This window comes from Ctenopharyngodon idella, chromosome 21 (genome assembly GCF_019924925.1).
Source record: "Ctenopharyngodon idella isolate HZGC_01 chromosome 21, HZGC01, whole genome shotgun sequence".
Lineage (NCBI taxonomy): Eukaryota > Metazoa > Chordata > Actinopteri > Cypriniformes > Xenocyprididae > Ctenopharyngodon > Ctenopharyngodon idella.
The window spans coordinates 29,328,865-29,345,817 of record NC_067240.1 but is presented as its reverse complement, the minus strand read 5'-3'; the positions used below and the strand labels follow the sequence as shown (position 1 = coordinate 29,345,817).

The following is a 16,953-nucleotide window of genomic DNA, read 5'->3' as shown; positions in this document are numbered from 1 at the left end:
CCACTGTAACTCCTTCCGGTTCCACTCACACTGCTCCGAGCAGGATTCAAACCTCTTAAGCCAGGGGAGTGAGGTTTACTTACACAGCTCTTACTAGCTGGCATCCATTACACTCACCCCCCCTAAACTTCACTCCCATCTGGGTCATAGCATCACTTTAACCCCCTCTGGTTCGACTCGCACCGCTCCGAGCTGAATTCGAACCAGCATTTCTGGCATGGGAGGCGTGTGTGCTAACAAAGACCACATCCTATAGTGTCAGTTGTTAGTGTGCCATTTGAGACCAGGGTAGTGAGGTTTACTCACAAAGCTCCTACTAGCTGGCCTCCGTTACACTCACCCCCCCTAAACCTCACTCCTATCCGGGTCACGGCACCACTGTAACTCTTTCCGGTTCTACTCGCACCGGGATTCGAACCAGCATTTCTGCCATGGGAGGTGGGCGCGCTAACAAGGAACTTACTAATTAACTATGACATAATTTTTTTTGATTACAGAAATCTTACCTGCTTCATGTATGCATTATATGCAAGTTTATTAGTTTATGTTTTGTAATACAAATGCATGGAAATTTTATATGTAATTCAAATACATCAAGGCCTAAACACACCATTGAGAGTGACACCAGTCTGAGCCTGATTACACTGTCTACAGAGCTAATAGATCCCAGAGGGACACAATGATCTGCGCTGTTCGATAAAGCTTCACTGGATGTGACCGAAGCTGACAGCCACAAAAACACGCTGTACACTAATCCTGTCATTCGTGTGTTTGCTCAGGTACTACCTGAAGAACAACATGGAGACCGAGACGCTCTGCTCCGATGAAGACGCTCAGGAGCTCTTGAGGGAGAGTCAGATCAGCCTCCTGCAGCTCAGCACCGTGGAGGTGGCAGCGCAGCTCTCCATGAGAGACTTCGGCCTGTTCCGGAACATCGAGTCCACCGAGTACGTGGACGACTTGTACAAGTTGGACCCGGGCGGTGGCGGCGGTGGCCATCTGAAGCAGTTTGAAGAGATCATCAACCAGGAAACTTTCTGGGTGGCCACTGAGATCCTCCGCGAGCCCAACGCACTCAAACGCATGAAGACCATCAAGCACTTCATCAAGATCGCCCTGCACTGCCGCGAGTGCAAGAACTTCAACTCCATGTTCGCCATCATCAGGTAAGTCGGCCTTTTGGTTGAGCTGTCAGTTGTCCAGCGTTCTCTTTCCAGTTTCTGTCAAATCATTGTAAAAGGTGTCTTTGCCATGGCTGAGAAAAGAACATTTAAAGTCATTATTGTGTTAGATGAGAAAAGCTTTGAATAGACATTACAAAAAGTAACTTTAGAAAGAAATATTTTGATTAAACATGTAGAATTTATTACACATAAACTTTTAAGGCTACAATGTAGCCATAACATTTTGTTTTCAGATGCTCATTCAACAGATTCTTTTTGTTTACTGGTATTTTACACTATGTCTGAATGTAATAATGACAATGCGAATGTGCTGCCCTGATGCTGCCGCACAGATGCTACCTGTTTTTTTGTTTGCTTTTTAGTTAAGCTAATAAGTTAATACACCTTGCAACTTTTTTTTTTATTATTTTTATTTTATTTTAGTGATGCTTCCCTGATAAAGTTGCAACAGGTATTTCTAAATTATCCACAAGACAAAATAATAACAAAATAATCACTAATGATAACATTTACAAGAAAGTTGACATGGTCCTCAGTGTTTTATGGTGGTAATGCAGCTTCATCAGAACATAAATGCAGATTCCCTCTTATTTGTTATTATTATTTAATTGTTAAAACTCTTGCCGATTCTGTACGAGGTGTTTAAACTTATGAGCAGGGCCTTATGTGGAACACAGATGTTCAGGAAGTCATGCGTTGTGTTTTTTGTGGTCTTCAGTGGTCTTAATCTGGCTTCAGTAGCTCGATTGAGGAGCACGTGGGAGAAACTACCCAGTAAGTATGAGAAATTGTTCCGCGACCTTCAGGACATCTTCGACCCGTCCCGCAACATGGCAAAATACCGCAACATACTGAGCAGCCAGAGCGTGCAGCCTCCCATCATCCCACTGTTTCCTGTGGTCAAGAAAGACCTCACCTTCCTGCACGAAGGTCAGTAGGTCAAGTTTACGCACATGCCTGTAAAGGTTAGTCAGCGGGGGTTTTTACGTGTCAGGTCCTTAAACTGTCCATCATCTCTTATCTTGCTCAGGTAACGATTCGAGTGTTGACGGCCTGGTGAATTTCGAAAAGTTGAGGATGATCGCCAAGGAGATCCGAAACGTTGTGCGCATGACGTCAGCCAACATGGACCCGGCGCTCATGTTCAGACAGAGGTGAAGACTTGCACACAGACACACAGAGTGAAAGGAGAGCATAAACTCAAAGTCCACTGGAAATCAAAATTGATTCCTGCACTTACTGTGAATGATTCATTAGTGCATGTTATTGTGAAAAGGAAACAGTGTTTGTCTTCACGTCACACAAGACTGAGTGGGAAAGTCCAGTAGTTTTATGCACTTATCATAGTCTAGTCAGATGAGATCAGGTCTCACCCTACAGCTCATTGTTTTTATTTACATGTCAAATTCATTTAATGTCAATCAGTTGCTTGCTTCTGTGAACACACAGGCTACGCTCACACTGTCAGTTTTTGGGATTGACAACCTCGTTTACTTACAGGTGTAATCTCGAAGTGTCCCGTTCAAACAGCAGCGTACAGCAGCGTCTCGAATACTGTCTGTACGAGCGTGCAACAGGAGTCAAACCCGTATTTAGTGCCCTATGAAATCTGTTTTATTTTTTCCCAAATTCTGTTTTTTCCGTTTTAATTTTTCTTGATTCCGTTTTTTTTTTTTTTTTTTCGTTTTAATTTTTTTGGACTCCATTTTAATGGTTAAATTAAATTTTAGTAATCAAAAAGCATGTCTAATAATTGAAATCATGAAACTTAACAACAGTTTATTAAAAGTTTAACAAAAAATACATTTTTTTAGGGCCCTATGAAATACGTTTTTTTTTCTTTCAAAATCTGTTTAATTTGTTTAATTCTGTTACAATCAGAATTAAAAACAAAATCTGCGTTTTTAAGTTTTCTGAATTCCACTTTAATGGTTTAATTAAATTTTAATAAACAAAAAGCATATTTAATGAATTGAATTCATAAAACAACAACATTTACTATTATTATTTTTTAAATTTCATTTCTATGAAATGTTTTTTTTTTTCTCAGAAATTCTGTGTTGTCTATTTAACATTTTTCTGGCAATCAAATGAAGGCATAAATCATTAATTTAATTTATCTTTTAATCATATGGCATTAAAAAAAAACTTTTTTGTCAAATAAAGAGCTTTACTGTTAAAATTAAAACATGGAAGAAAAATTTAGATTATTCCTTATTGTTATTAGTGTTAGTAATAGTGTTGTCAAAAGTACCGGTACTTCGGTACCAAGTCGGTACTGAAATTTTGAAAATGTGACGATACCAGCATTTCTGTAGTACCGGGAGTACCGAGAATCCGGGTATATTCAGTACCCACTGACTGGGCTGTGGCAGTATTTACGTGAATATGACACGAGTGAAGCACAAAGCTTTGTTTACAGAAGAAATAATAGGTTAGCAATTAAATGTGACATCGCAGCCATGTTTCATTTTGGTTCATGCTGAATGAGAGAGGTACGTGAGTCCATACATTTAAGCTTTGTCGGCTAACTCCGCTTAGTATTCTGTTTTGGGAATCACGATCTGATCACCCAATTATCAGTGAATTTAACAGTATTCCATTAGTTATTCCACTAAACATGGAATCTCTATTTCTTTTCCCAAATCTTCTCTCACGCAGGAGATTATAAACATTTCTTCCTTTGGTTTGCATTTAATTAGGCCTGTTATATTCGCATTCTTCACTGTGGTAAAGTAGAAAAAACACCGTAGGACAGAAACCTTTTTGCTTGCACGTCAGTTTCTATTTAACACAGTTTGTGCTTGTTATTAGATTTTATAAGGCGCGTCAGGTTTATTTGTATAGTGCGTTTCACACACGCCGGTGATCTTTAGTTTCGCTTTCTCTGGCAGCGGAAAAACAAACATAGCCTGAATGTGTGAAGATAAAACTCGCTCTTCAGACCTTTTACAACAAGTGTCATTTGCTTGTAACATCAGGAGATAACATGAAGATATTATTAAAGAGAAATGGTCTCTTTCCTGCTCGTGTCCCTCATCCCTCTCAAAGAGCAGAGCGGCTATATGACGCATCTTTGTGTGGAAATAAAAAAAACGAATGTTTTTTAAAATAATATTTAACTTTCTTATTATTTAGGTTACCATCATTTACCGTTTTACAGGCTGTAGTGTGTCGTTTCACTGACGGAATAGCTAAAATAAACACACATGTCTCTTACAAAATGGATGTTTGAGCATTTGTTTATTATTCATTTCAAAATGTGTTTCATTGAGGTATATATACTTACACTCAAACATACACACACTCCAAATGTTTATATGTATGATTACCATCATATTTAATGTTTTTAATGTAGTTAAATAAATTAGTAAAATAGTTCCAACAGATTTTCCTGTGGTACCGAAATTGGTACCGAGAACCGTAAATTTTTTATGGTATCGGTACCGACTACTGGAATTTTGGTACCGTGACAACACTAATTAATAATATTATTAAATTGAGACGCAGCTAAATTCTACTGTACAACAGTTATATATTTCTGTCACAATTTCTTCAAGTTAAACCACACTTTTATTTTGACGGGTTGCAGTGAAGACCTTTGAGTTTCTGTGTGTTTATGATATGATGTAAATAAGTGAACTGTGTGTGAACGTAACCATATTAAGGGCTCAAAGACCGGACTGACAAGCGTATTCTGCTGCTGTGTGATCGTGGCCATACAGCAGATGATTTCTCTCTGTCTTTGTGGTGGTGGTTTCTGTCTGTCTGAGTGTTTCTGTCTTTCTCTTCACCTGTTTTCTGCCTCTCATGGGCTTTGCTTACAGGAAGAAGAGGTGGAAGAGTTTAGGGTAAGTGTGCTGTCCTGCATGTCCTGAATGTGTCATGACCGTTAACCTGGACACACCAACTCCTGCAACTCTTACTTCCTTCCTCTCATCCTCTAAACCACTGATCTTCATGTAACAGATCGTGCTCGTCTGTTTTGATCCATTTATTCTCTTTTTTTTTTTTTTTGCATTAATGGAGCTGAATACGTTGCATGGCCGCGTTATGCTGCTGTAGTCATCGTTTGCTCAGACTGGCAAATAAATGGGGTTTATGTTTAACGTTTCATATTCACAAATAAATGGAAGGACTTTCACAAATAGAAATAAATATCTTCCAAAAATGTTTCTGAAAGAAGTCACCAAGGCTGCATTTATTTGATCAAAAATAGTGAAATATTATTACAGTTTAAATCAGCTGTTTTCTATGTGAATATATAGAAAAATGTAATTTATTCCTGTGATCAAAGCTGAATTTTCAGCATCATTACTCCAGTCTTCAGTGTCACATGATCCTTCAGAAATCATTCTAATATGATGATTTGATACTCAAGAAACATTTATGATTATTATCAATGTTGAAAACAGTGTGGAAACCATCATACATTTTATTTTTCAGGATCCTTTAATGAATAGAAAGTTCAAAAGAACAGCATTTAAGTGAAATATGATCAATTTAATGTGTCCTTTCTTTAAAAAAAAAAAAAAATCTTACCCCAAACCTTTGAATGGTACTGTACGTATATAAGCAGCTTCTCCAAGAATAAAACAATTTCATAAACAATACAAAGGAATTGAAAAACAAGATTCACAAAAATATATATGTTCATTTTTAATGTTTTCATTATCTGCCCGATAAGAAAATTTGGCCGATATATTATAATAATGTATTATTTCCTTCAGCTGAGACACTTCAGATGTTCACCATGATGGTTTTGAATTGCTAGAAATATGATTGAAATCACTTTAAAAAGGAAAATACAGTTAATGTACAGCTCAAGTCTGTCATACAAGATACATAATATTATAATGAGAACATTATAATTGTGTGTTTGGGACATGGCTTTAACGGTGAGACTTTTGTTTTTGTAATCAGGCCCTCAAAAATTATACAAAAATTTGGATTTAGATTTATCGTCCAATATAGGTTATCGCTTTCAAATATAATTATCGGTATCGGCCAAAATGTTCATATCGGTGCATCTCTAGTTTTCATTTTTCATGTTTGCAAGACCAGAAGAAATGCTTGTACTGTATATCGTTACAATGTGAAACCTTTCCGTTTTAGTGGATTTCTGTTTGTGAATGTCTTCCCGTTTGTCAGTGAACATCAGCCCACAGGAACGACGTCTCTGACAGTGAGGTTTTTCAGGCCGTGTCAGTTGTTGTCTCACTCCTGATCCGCTCCTCTTCCTCAGGTCTCTGAGTCAGGGCAGCACTAACTCAAACCTGCTGGACGTCCAGGGCAATCACAAGAAGCGCGTGCGGCGCAGCTCTCTGCTCAACGCCAAGAAGCTGTACGAGGACGCCCAGATGGCCCGCAAGGTGAAGCAGTACCTGGCACACCTGGAGGTGGAGACGGACGAGGAGAAGTTCCAGATCATGTCGCTGCAGTGCGAAGCGGCCTACAGCACACGTGCGTACACTGATCAGCACCGATCCTCACTAAAACTAACTTCACCTGCTGCTCCAGCTTCAGATGTGCTGTCTGAGGAGCACGTGGCTAGTCACTGCCATCTAGTGGGCGGCAAGACAAGTGCTAGATTTTATATTTGTGGATTTGCTTTATTTTCAGTCAGCATCATCTTGTGATGCTGCCATTCAACTGATTAGTAGGAACTCTGTTTTGTTCATGTTTGTGACGAGAATGTCTTAAGTAAAACAATTTCAGTCCTTTTTTTCATCTCAGAAAAGGTAGAAATGTGTAGAGAGTTTACTATAGCCTAGTGTTTAATAAGAATTTGGACTCTTCAGTCACACTTACTGTATAAATGAATGTCAGTAGCTCTGTTTCCATCCAAAAGTTTTTTATTTGTTAACAAACTAACATGAACTAACATTAAACAGCATTTCTACAGCATTTATTTAATTTAATTTCAACATTTACTAATATATTATTAAAATCAAAAGTTGCATCTGTTAAAATTATTTAATGAATTTACTTATGGGTAACACTTCATAGTAAGTATATAATAATATAATTTAATATTAGTTTATAGTTAATTCATAGTTTATATATTGTAGTCTCTACATTGTTAATATATTAATAGGCTAAATACAAATAGTGAGTTTTTCATGTAATTAACAAAATTAGCTCAAAAAAATAGTTAGATTATGTCTTTTATGCAACTTATTAACCATTTAAGTGATGTACAGTATTTTAAACAAGTAATAAATGAGTTGTTCATATGGTTATTGGGAGTAAACAGTTTTCACTTTAGATTAGGTCACGGAAAATCTGAAAATTAAGTGCTTTGAACCAAACTTTATTAGACATTAATTGCATTCATAATCATATTAAGTGTTCCTTAAAATGTTTATATTAACAATGTAGAGACTACAATATATAAACTATGAATTAACTATAAACTAATAGTTTGTTAATGATTTGTAAGTACTTTATTACTGTATACTTATTATAAAGGGTTAGAACTTTGGAATATCACACGAAACGTTTGCAAATAAAGCTCTGTGATGCATTCAAGAGAACAATGTGTAAATGTGTTTCCATCATAGATCCGCCACAAAAAAAAAGTTTTTAATGCACTTTTTTTCCATCTAGCTTTTTTTTTTTTTATGCGATATACCAGAATTTGCATCAAAATAGGTCATCTTCATTTATACAGTGCTTTTTACAATACAGATTGTTTCAAAACAGCTTCACAGTGATAACAGGAAAATTAATGGACAGAGATTACTTTGGCTTTACGGCAGCTCTAGGTCATTATTGAGCTAAAGTCAGTTTTTGATTGAATAGGTGTATGGAAACATAGCTAATGATGGTAAAGATCACACTTTACAAACAAAACATCTGACAAAAAGAAAAATGCCTGTCACTCAAACTCAGTTCCTGGTGTTGTGTGTGTTTTTTTTTCCCTGCAGTATCAAAGAACCTGAGCGAGCGGAGGTCCACTAAATCGGACATGTCCCCGGTGTCCATGCGCTCCGGTCTGTCTTCAGCCAAGTCTCAGAACCGCGTGTCTCAGGTGCTGCAGGTTCCTCCCGTCAGCCTTTACCCGCTGCGCAAGAAGAGCATCGCTAAAGACCTGGCCGCTTCCTTCAGTACGTGACCATCACCATACAATTCCATAATAATCATACATATAATTTTGACTTACGTCATGAGTGTTGTTGTAGTTAAACAGCCGTACGGCTCCCTCTGCTGTCTGAGCTGTGTCAGTGTCATCTGACCATCCGCTGTGCCCTTCAGGTCCCAACTCGCCACAGACGCCGAAGAAAGCTGCTGGTGCGGCCGAGGACTCGAGCGTCAAGAGATCCGAAGACGCGTCCACCGTCTCGTCCCTGCACTCCAGTCCTACCGTCTCCCCGCAGGGATCTCCTCGCAAAGGTGTGACCCCGACGAACCGCCTGTGTTTCAGCTACTGTAAAACAAAAACATAAATACATGCAATATATGCTTTAAAACTACAGAGCTTTGATCATAAAACTAAACATTTAAATTAGGACTGTCGATTTGAAATGTTAATATAATTAATTATTATGGAAAAATAACTCAAATAAAATGATTTAATGCATTTAACGCACTCGTCCCGCCCCAGACCTACATTTCATACAGTTGATGGTGACGGACATGAAGCAGAGCAACAACTCACTGCGTGATGAAGTCTATACAATGCAGTTATAATGACCATAAAATTAAATATGTCAGGGCAAAAATGCCTCTGTATGATATTTATATCACATGATATAGTTAAGCAATATCACACAAGAGCTGTTTTTGTCCCGAATAGCACAAGTGCAAATGTGAAACTGATTTTATACAACAGTTCAATAAATAAGAAATTATTTTACATTTTAGACACAATATTGTCAGTTTTGCCAACGAAAATATTACCAATAATGCCAGAGCAGAACTGTTGTACGTCTCTGAGCAACACACGGCGTTGTTTAATTTCTGAATGAATCCACATTTTGAATGAATCAATCGGTGAATCAATGATTCAATGGTCCTTTCATAAAGAGAGCCATTTACTTCATTCCTGAATGAATCACCAAGTTTGAACAAATGAATGAATTAATTACTTATTCATTTAGACATTTACTGCCACCTACTGGCAGTTTTAGTTTCTTATTTAGAGTATCACTTTAAAAAAAAATTTAAAAACATATTTTGGGGATAGTTTGCCCAAAAATGAAATTCTGTTTATTTACATTTACTCATACTTGTGTTGTTTCAAACTTATATGACTTAATTTTATTTTGCGGAACATAAAAGAAGATATTTTGAAGAATATTGGTAACCAAACTGTTTTGGTCTGTAAATATATCTAAATACCAATTTTTTTTTTGCGATTAATTAGTTTCATTAATTGGCACATCATGTAATTAACTAGACTAAAAAGGTTAGTTCACTTCAGAATTAAAGTTTGCTGATAATTTACCCCCATGTCTTCCATGATGTTCGTCTTTCTTTCTCCAGTCGTAAAAGAAATGAAGGTTTTTGAGGAAAATATTCCAGGATTTTTCTCCGTATAGTGGACTTCACTGGGGTTCAACGGGTTGAAGGTCCAAATATCAGTTTCAGTGCAGCTTCAAAGAGCTCTACATGATCCCAGACAAGGAATAAGAGTCTTATCTAGAGAAACCATCAGCCATTTTCTAAAAAAATAAAAATTACATACTTTTTAACCACAGATGCTCGTCTTGCACTGCTCTGTGATGCTCCACGCATTACATAATCATGTTGGAAAGGTCGCGTGTGACGCAGGTGGAAGTACTGCGGTAGAGCGAAAAACTCCATCTCATTTTCTCCTCCAACTCCAAAATCGTCCGACATTGTTGTTTTACCTTTTTTTGTAATGGTAGTTTGACTTAGTCTTTGTACGTTCACTTTGTAAACACTGGATCGGTACTTCCACCTCGTCACGCGTGACCTTTCCAACGTGATTACGTAATGCGTGGAGCATCACAGAGCAGTGCAAGACAAGCATTTGTGGTTAAAAAGTACATCATTTTTTATTTTTTAGAAAATGGCCGATGGTTTCTCTAGATAAGACCCTTATTCCTCGTCTGGGATCATGTAGAGCTCTTTGAAGCTGCACTGAAACTGACATTTGGACCTTCAACCCGTTGAACCCCAGTGAAGTCCACTATATGGAGAAAAATCCTGGAATGTTTTCCTCAAAAACCTTCATTTCTTTTCAACTGAAGAAAGAAAGGCATGAACATCTTGGATGACATGGGGGAGAGTGAATTATCAAGAAATTTTAATTCCGAACTGAACTAATCCTTTAAAATGACTATTATTTTAGGCATTACAGGGTTAATTGTGTCTTTAATGATATTCATGCACTGATTATGAAACTTTCCCATCATTCTCTCACAGCAGGCGGAGCTCCCAGACAGAACTGCGGTCAGCTGAACCTGTCGGGTTCGTCCTCGTCTCTGGCCAGTGAGGTCGGCACCAGAGCGGCAGGCGGTCGAACGTATGGCATAGGTGGGGCTTTCCTTCATAGACAGATCCTGAGGATGACCTGTCAGAGCGGCAGACAGGAAGAGAGTAGACAGAGACAGGAAGAGCGCACAGCAGAGACCCCACGCAAGCGCTTCAGGTCCCCCTTCACACTCTTTAGAGACAGGAGCAGGTCCAGGGACAGAACTGAGTCATTGAGACAGGACGATCAGCAGACAGACAGTCTGAAGCCCGCAGCCAAGCGGCAGACAGACAGACACTGCAGGAGGAAAACTGTGTGATCACATGCCTTTATGTGCTGTTCCTGTTCCTCAGTCTATGTCACCTGAGTTAAAACACTAGTTCAGCCAAAGATGAAGATCCTGTCGTCATTTGTTCACCCTCACCGAGCCACATTCGCTGACATTTGAGTGATCAAAGTTGGCACAGGCACAACACGATTAGGTTGAATGTGTGATTCAGTATTGGTTATTTTTCACACGTTGTGAGTTGAGTGAATGATGACAGGATCTTTAAAGTGCTCTTAAGTGTGATTGTTCAGAAAGCAGATGTGTTGATGTGTTGTTGATTATGCCCTCATATATGGTTCTTTTCTTTATGATAATGATAATGATGTGATGTGAGTCTTTCATCAGTTGTGTAATAAAGGCAGATGTTTTTGCATTGCGCTCTTGTTGGGTCCGTGTCGTGCTCAGCTATGTCCTGTGAGTGTGACGGCAGACGTGCTGATCTTCTGTCTGCTCTCTCCGATAGGTTACGCCCTCATGCCCGCCGGCAGGTCCGACCTATCCGACTCCAGCGAGATCTCTTCCCGCTCCAGCATCGTCAGTAACTGCTCTGTGGACTCCATGCCCACCGTGCCCACCATCAGCTACCCGTCAGAGACGCCCGGAAACACTCCAGCGGACTGCAGTCAGCCCTGCACAAGGTAGCGTATCCCACAACACCTCAGCTTGATCAGAATCATTAATGCTAGATTCATGATGAGCAAACATCCTCAGGGTTCCCTTAAAAACTCTGACATTCACTTTTAGGCCATAAACGTCTGAAATATCTTAAATAGTGCAACAGAAGTGTTAGAAGCTGGAAGCAGTGAAGCGTAGACATTTCAAAATAAGAGTCCCAGTGTATTTCGGGCTTGTTTATAATTAAAAGTTCTGCATTATGCATAAAATCTCTTTATTCTTGATATTTTAGTGTACAATAAACTGTATCTGGCATTTAATTCAACGCCACGTCACACGAAGGAAAGACTTCACTATTTTAAAAATCAATATATAGATTTTACTAGTATTGGCACAATAATCTTTTTAATTTCTATAAACACATTATCATTTTATCTAATCTATCTAATAGGTATCTAGAGTGTTATATATAATCATATAATCATATTTTGAATGAATATATATAATCATGTATCATTTTGACTCATCTCTTTTCTAAAAAAAAAAAAAAATGGTTTAAAGGCTGAAATGTGTTTTTTTTTATTTAAAATTAAAATTTAAATATATATATATATATATATATATATACACATTTTTTTATTATTTGAACTGCAAAGTAGTTTAAATAGTCATTTTTACAGTCATTTTATGGTTTAGGATGTTACCATAGACATTGTTCTACACATTGACACAAACACACACACACACACACACACACACACACACACACACACACACACACACAATACGGTCTTAATTTTTATTTGTACAGGTCTTAAAAAGCCTTAAATCATCAGCAAAATCCAGTATCTGTTGACCTCTAGGGTTAGGATTCATATGTACTGATTTATTAGCACATAAACCAATTTCAGTACAGATGTATATATTAAATAAATGCATTTTAAACGTACAGTTACCCTGAATGTGCTGCAGCCTGTTTAATTAATAAAACAACCTGAGATACATGATTTATTTTCAGATTGTATGGATTTGTACCATATGGACATACAGTGTTCATTTTATGTGTGCAGGTCGCAAATGTAATTTTAAAAACTGCAGAAACCCTGTTGTTAAAACATTTTTCAAAATATTTGGTATCTCAGACTAACCTTTAGCTGGATTTATGAAATGATGTTTATTCGTCCTGTAGTAAAAGAGGTTCAGCGTTTACAGTCTTGAACTTTATGACGTGGCTTATTGGTTATAATTCATCTCAGCTTACTGCCTCTCTGTCACCGTTTACAGCAGTTGTGCAGAATATTCCTCACAAGGTGACATTAGGGTGTGTTCACAGTTGGCAGGTTTGGTTTGATTAAAATGAAGTCTGGTGCGATTGCTCTGTTAGTGTGGTTCATTTGAATAAGTGTGTCATCCTAACTCTGGTGCGGTTTGACTGAAACATAAATGTAACACGGACCAAAGACATGTAAAGGAACCAAAAACAGGACATGATGTGACAAGATGCGACCCTAAACAGTTCTCAAGCACATCCGGTTCTTCTCGTCACAGTCGTGATGTTTCCCACAGTTCGGTACAGGCGTCATAAACGCATCTCTTTGCATCGTTTGTGTGTGACGGAGGAATTCCTGCCAATGTTTTGACTCTTTCACACATTTTATAAGCACTTTACACATATGTACAGACATACAACGAGCTTGTTTAAGGGTTGTGATCTCTAGGTTCGGTGTTAAAAAATAGTAGTGTAAATGCTAACTGAACCAGGACTTAAAGGGGACCCCTTTCACAAGATGTAATATAAGTCTCTGGTGTCTCCAGAATGTGTCTGTGAAGTTTCATCTCAAAATCCCCCACAGATCATTTATTATAGCTTGTCAAATTTGCCCCTATTTGTGTGTGAGCAAAAACATGCCGTTTTTGTGTGTCCCTTTAAATGCAAATGAGCTGCTGCTCCCGCCCCCTTTCCAGAAGAGGGTGGAGCTTTTCGTCCCCGAGTTTAAATGCACAAAAGAAAAGTTAATAAATGTTTAATCACACAGCCTCTAAAGAATCATCACAGACAAAGACACGTGCAGACGGTAAAATGAACTGTTTATTAGTATCATACACAATGCAATTGTTCACGAGAGCACAAAACAAAGATGAATGTACACGGCTTCTCTGTGAATACATTAGATGTCACATTGTGATGTCAGGATTTACAGGATGTGTGTGAACGAAAGCATTGAACACCGGAAAGCTCTGAATGAACAAAATCACACAATCTCAAAGCAGTTGCCTAGACTGTTATTGACATTTCCATGAATCTCTAATAAGTCACTGAAACATGATCAATTGCTCAGTTTAGAGTCATTAGACACAAGTGCTAAAGAGAGCTGTAACGTATGGTTTATGGTTCTTTAAGTCTCCAGTTAATGACTTTATTTTTTAGAATGAGAGGCATCGTTGTAGACTTACGCTTAGTCACTGTGCACTTTTCTTTCGTCCTAGTTCATCTTCGTCTCGACAGTCCACGGTGAGGGAGTCCAGCTTCCCGTTGTCCACCAGCGGCGAGGAGCTGACGGTGCCCGAGCACACCTCTGTCTCTGAGATGGCCGACAGCGGCCGCGGGAGCTGGACCTCCTGCTCTAGTAACTCCCACGACAACCTCCAGACTCTTCCAGGCCAGCGAGCGCCGGACCTGCTCAACCATCGCCACACGCCCATGGGCGGCCCGATCGCCGAGGTGGAGATTGGCCCGGGTTTGCCGGAGGACAGTTGCTCCAGAGATGACCCTGAACTCAGTCAGTCCAGACAGAGCTGGACGTCCTCCAGCTCGCTGTCAGACACCTACGAGGGCAGCTGCGGCACCATCAAACGCAAGACCGCAGATCACGCCGCCTCCGACGGGCAGCACAGCACAGATGCTGCGTACAAGATGATCACGTCCAGCACGGAGAAGGGACTCATAGGTGAGCTTCAGCTTCGGCTTCTACACGTGACACCGGCAGATTTCACCATCCTCTCGTTGGATGATCAGTGTGCAGCTCTTTTGACTTGCGCTGCTGAGTGCTTGTGTCTTGATACCTCAAGGACACATATATATAAATCAGTAGAGCGATTTACCCTGGATCTCCTGCGCTTTCCACAAATAGGGCACAAACTGGTGTCTCATTACACTTTCATAACAATAATCAGTTGTGTAGAGCGAGTACTATGTAATGCGTTTAATCAATGTCAAATGTATTTGTATAGAACTCTTCACAATACACATTGATTTAAAGCAGCTTTACAGAAAGTCAGACTGTTATGTATATAATGTCTGCTGTACCACAGAGCTAGATTTAAAGCTGGGCGATAATAATAATAATAATAATATATAATAATATGTTTCATTTATATAGCGCCTTTCCCAAGCTCAAGGACGCTTTACAAAAGCAGTAACATAATAGACAGTCAATTCACATCATCATAAACTGTCTGTAGATAAGATTATATATAATGATGATATGAGTGATCCTGCAGATATACATCTAGATGCATTGTATTTAGTGTTGTCTTGCACATTAGTGCTGCAGTGACTCCGACACATGACTGAGTGATCAAGACAATTAAAAGATTTAAATATCGGCCAGATTTAAATATCTCTTTGTTCCATGAAGAGATTTAAATATTTTATAGTTTTATACTGTTAAGAGATTTAAATATCGGTCGGTTTTGTACCGTGAAGAGATTTAAATATCAGTCGTTTTTGTTCCAGTAAGAGATTTAAATATCAGTCGGTTTTGTACCGTGACGAGATTTAAATATCGGTCGGTTTTGTTCCGTTAAGAAATTTAAATATCGGTTGGTTTTGTTCTGTTAAGAGATTTAAATATCGGCCGGTTTTGTACCGTGAAGAGATTTAAATATCGGCCGGTTTTGTACCGTTAAGAGATTTAAATATCGGTCGTTTTTGTACTGTTAAGAGATTTAAATATCGGCCGGTTTTGTTCTATTAAGAGATTTAAATATCGGCCGGTTTTGTTCCGTTAAGAGATTTAAATATCGGTCGTTTTTGTTCCGTTAAGAGATTTAAATATCGGTCGTTTTTGTACTGTTAAGACATTTAAATATCGGCTGGTTTTGTTCTATTAAGAGATTTAAATATCGGCCGGTTTTGTTCCGTTAAGAGATTTAAATATCGGTCGTTTTTGTTCCGTTAAGAGATTTAAATATCGGTCGTTTTTGTACTGTTAAGACATTTAAATATCGGCTGGTTTTGTTCTATTAAGAGATTTTAAATATCGGTCGGTTTTGTTCCGTTAAGAGATTTAAATATCAGTCGGTTTTGTTCCGTGAAGAGGTTTAAATTGATCTTCAGTTCATAGTAGAAGAACAAAATTTATTAGTCACTTCTTTTAATGACTACAAACATAACATTCAGTCTCTTTTAAAAACAATGGAGCATTCTGCAAATTTGTGTCACCCAGGAAGTGACATCATTTGGGTCCTTTAACATCCTGGTAGAGTGAACGCATTCAGTCCTGCTAGCAAGAAGTCACATGAGCATCATTATCAGTAACTATAAACTATTAGAGAATCAACTCTGTGACACATTCTGTCATTTCTACATTCTATTTATTTAATTTTCTTCTGTCAGAGATAAATAGAATGTATTTTGCTGCAGAAGGCCGTGTTTTGTGCCCTGTTTGTGTGAAGCGGCCGAGGGCTGATGGTGTTCAATGTGCAAATCTGCTTGTGTCGTGATCTGTGCATGCTGTGTCAGTTTCTTTGATTTACGTACCCCATTTCTTTAATTGATGTTTGCTTTGTGTCTGTGTGTGTTTGTGTGTGTTTTGTATCTTTCTGTGCTCCTTCCCCTTCATCACGTCACTTCCTGCACCTCTCCACCTGCTTCCTGCCAGTGTACTGTGTAACGTCACCCTGCAAAGACGATAGGTTCAAAGCGCCGCCCCCGACTCCGCCGGGGTACCAGGGCCTGAGTCTGGGCGACGCGCATGTGCAGGACGGAGGAGCCTTGCGGCCGGCCCACATAAAGCCGCCCGAGTATAGCGTGGCCTTGCAGAGGTGCAAGCTGCGACACAGCCTGGCCGAGCCCAACCTGTCCCGACCGCCCAGTGTTACTCTCCATTCTCAGGCCGATAGCGAGGAGGGTATGTGGCCGATCCCTGCGGAGCTGAGAAACACGTCCGGCTCGCATTTCACCCCCAAATCTAAAGAAGCAAATGGTATTTTACACAAAGAAAATAGCATTTCAAAGACTACTTCTGTATTACGGTAGTATTTGTTGTGCCGAATTTAATCAAAGCTGATATTAAGGCAAGACACTATAGGCAGAAACTTGCACTGGTCAATTTTGAGATTTTGTGCTGTTTGGCTTTTTATAAAGTTAAGTTTTCATAAAA

At 38.8% G+C, this 16,953-nt stretch overlaps 1 protein-coding gene across 13 annotated transcripts in view; it reads left to right on the top strand.

Moving 5' to 3' along the window:
* rapgef6 (Rap guanine nucleotide exchange factor (GEF) 6) overlaps window positions 1-16,953 on the top strand; it is a 101,853-nt gene that overhangs the window by 82,565 nt on the left and 2,335 nt on the right. For 9 of the 13 annotated variants that reach the window (XM_051876999.1, XM_051876995.1, XM_051876993.1 and 6 more), the window contains 11 exons: window positions 780-1,166; window positions 1,903-2,114; window positions 2,215-2,338; window positions 5,012-5,035; window positions 6,430-6,647; window positions 8,114-8,293; window positions 8,442-8,579; window positions 10,578-10,688; window positions 11,418-11,592; window positions 14,057-14,517; window positions 16,453-16,776. In XM_051876999.1, the coding sequence (XP_051732959.1) occupies window positions 780-1,166; window positions 1,903-2,114; window positions 2,215-2,338; window positions 5,012-5,035; window positions 6,430-6,647; window positions 8,114-8,293; window positions 8,442-8,579; window positions 10,578-10,688; window positions 11,418-11,592; window positions 14,057-14,517; window positions 16,453-16,776 (2,354 nt within the window). The remainder of the gene's footprint in view (window positions 1-779; window positions 1,167-1,902; window positions 2,115-2,214; window positions 2,339-5,011; window positions 5,036-6,429; window positions 6,648-8,113; window positions 8,294-8,441; window positions 8,580-10,577; window positions 10,689-11,417; window positions 11,593-14,056; window positions 14,518-16,452; window positions 16,777-16,953) is intronic. The other 4 variants (XM_051876996.1, XM_051876997.1, XM_051876998.1 and 1 more) reach the window with 3 other exon arrangements.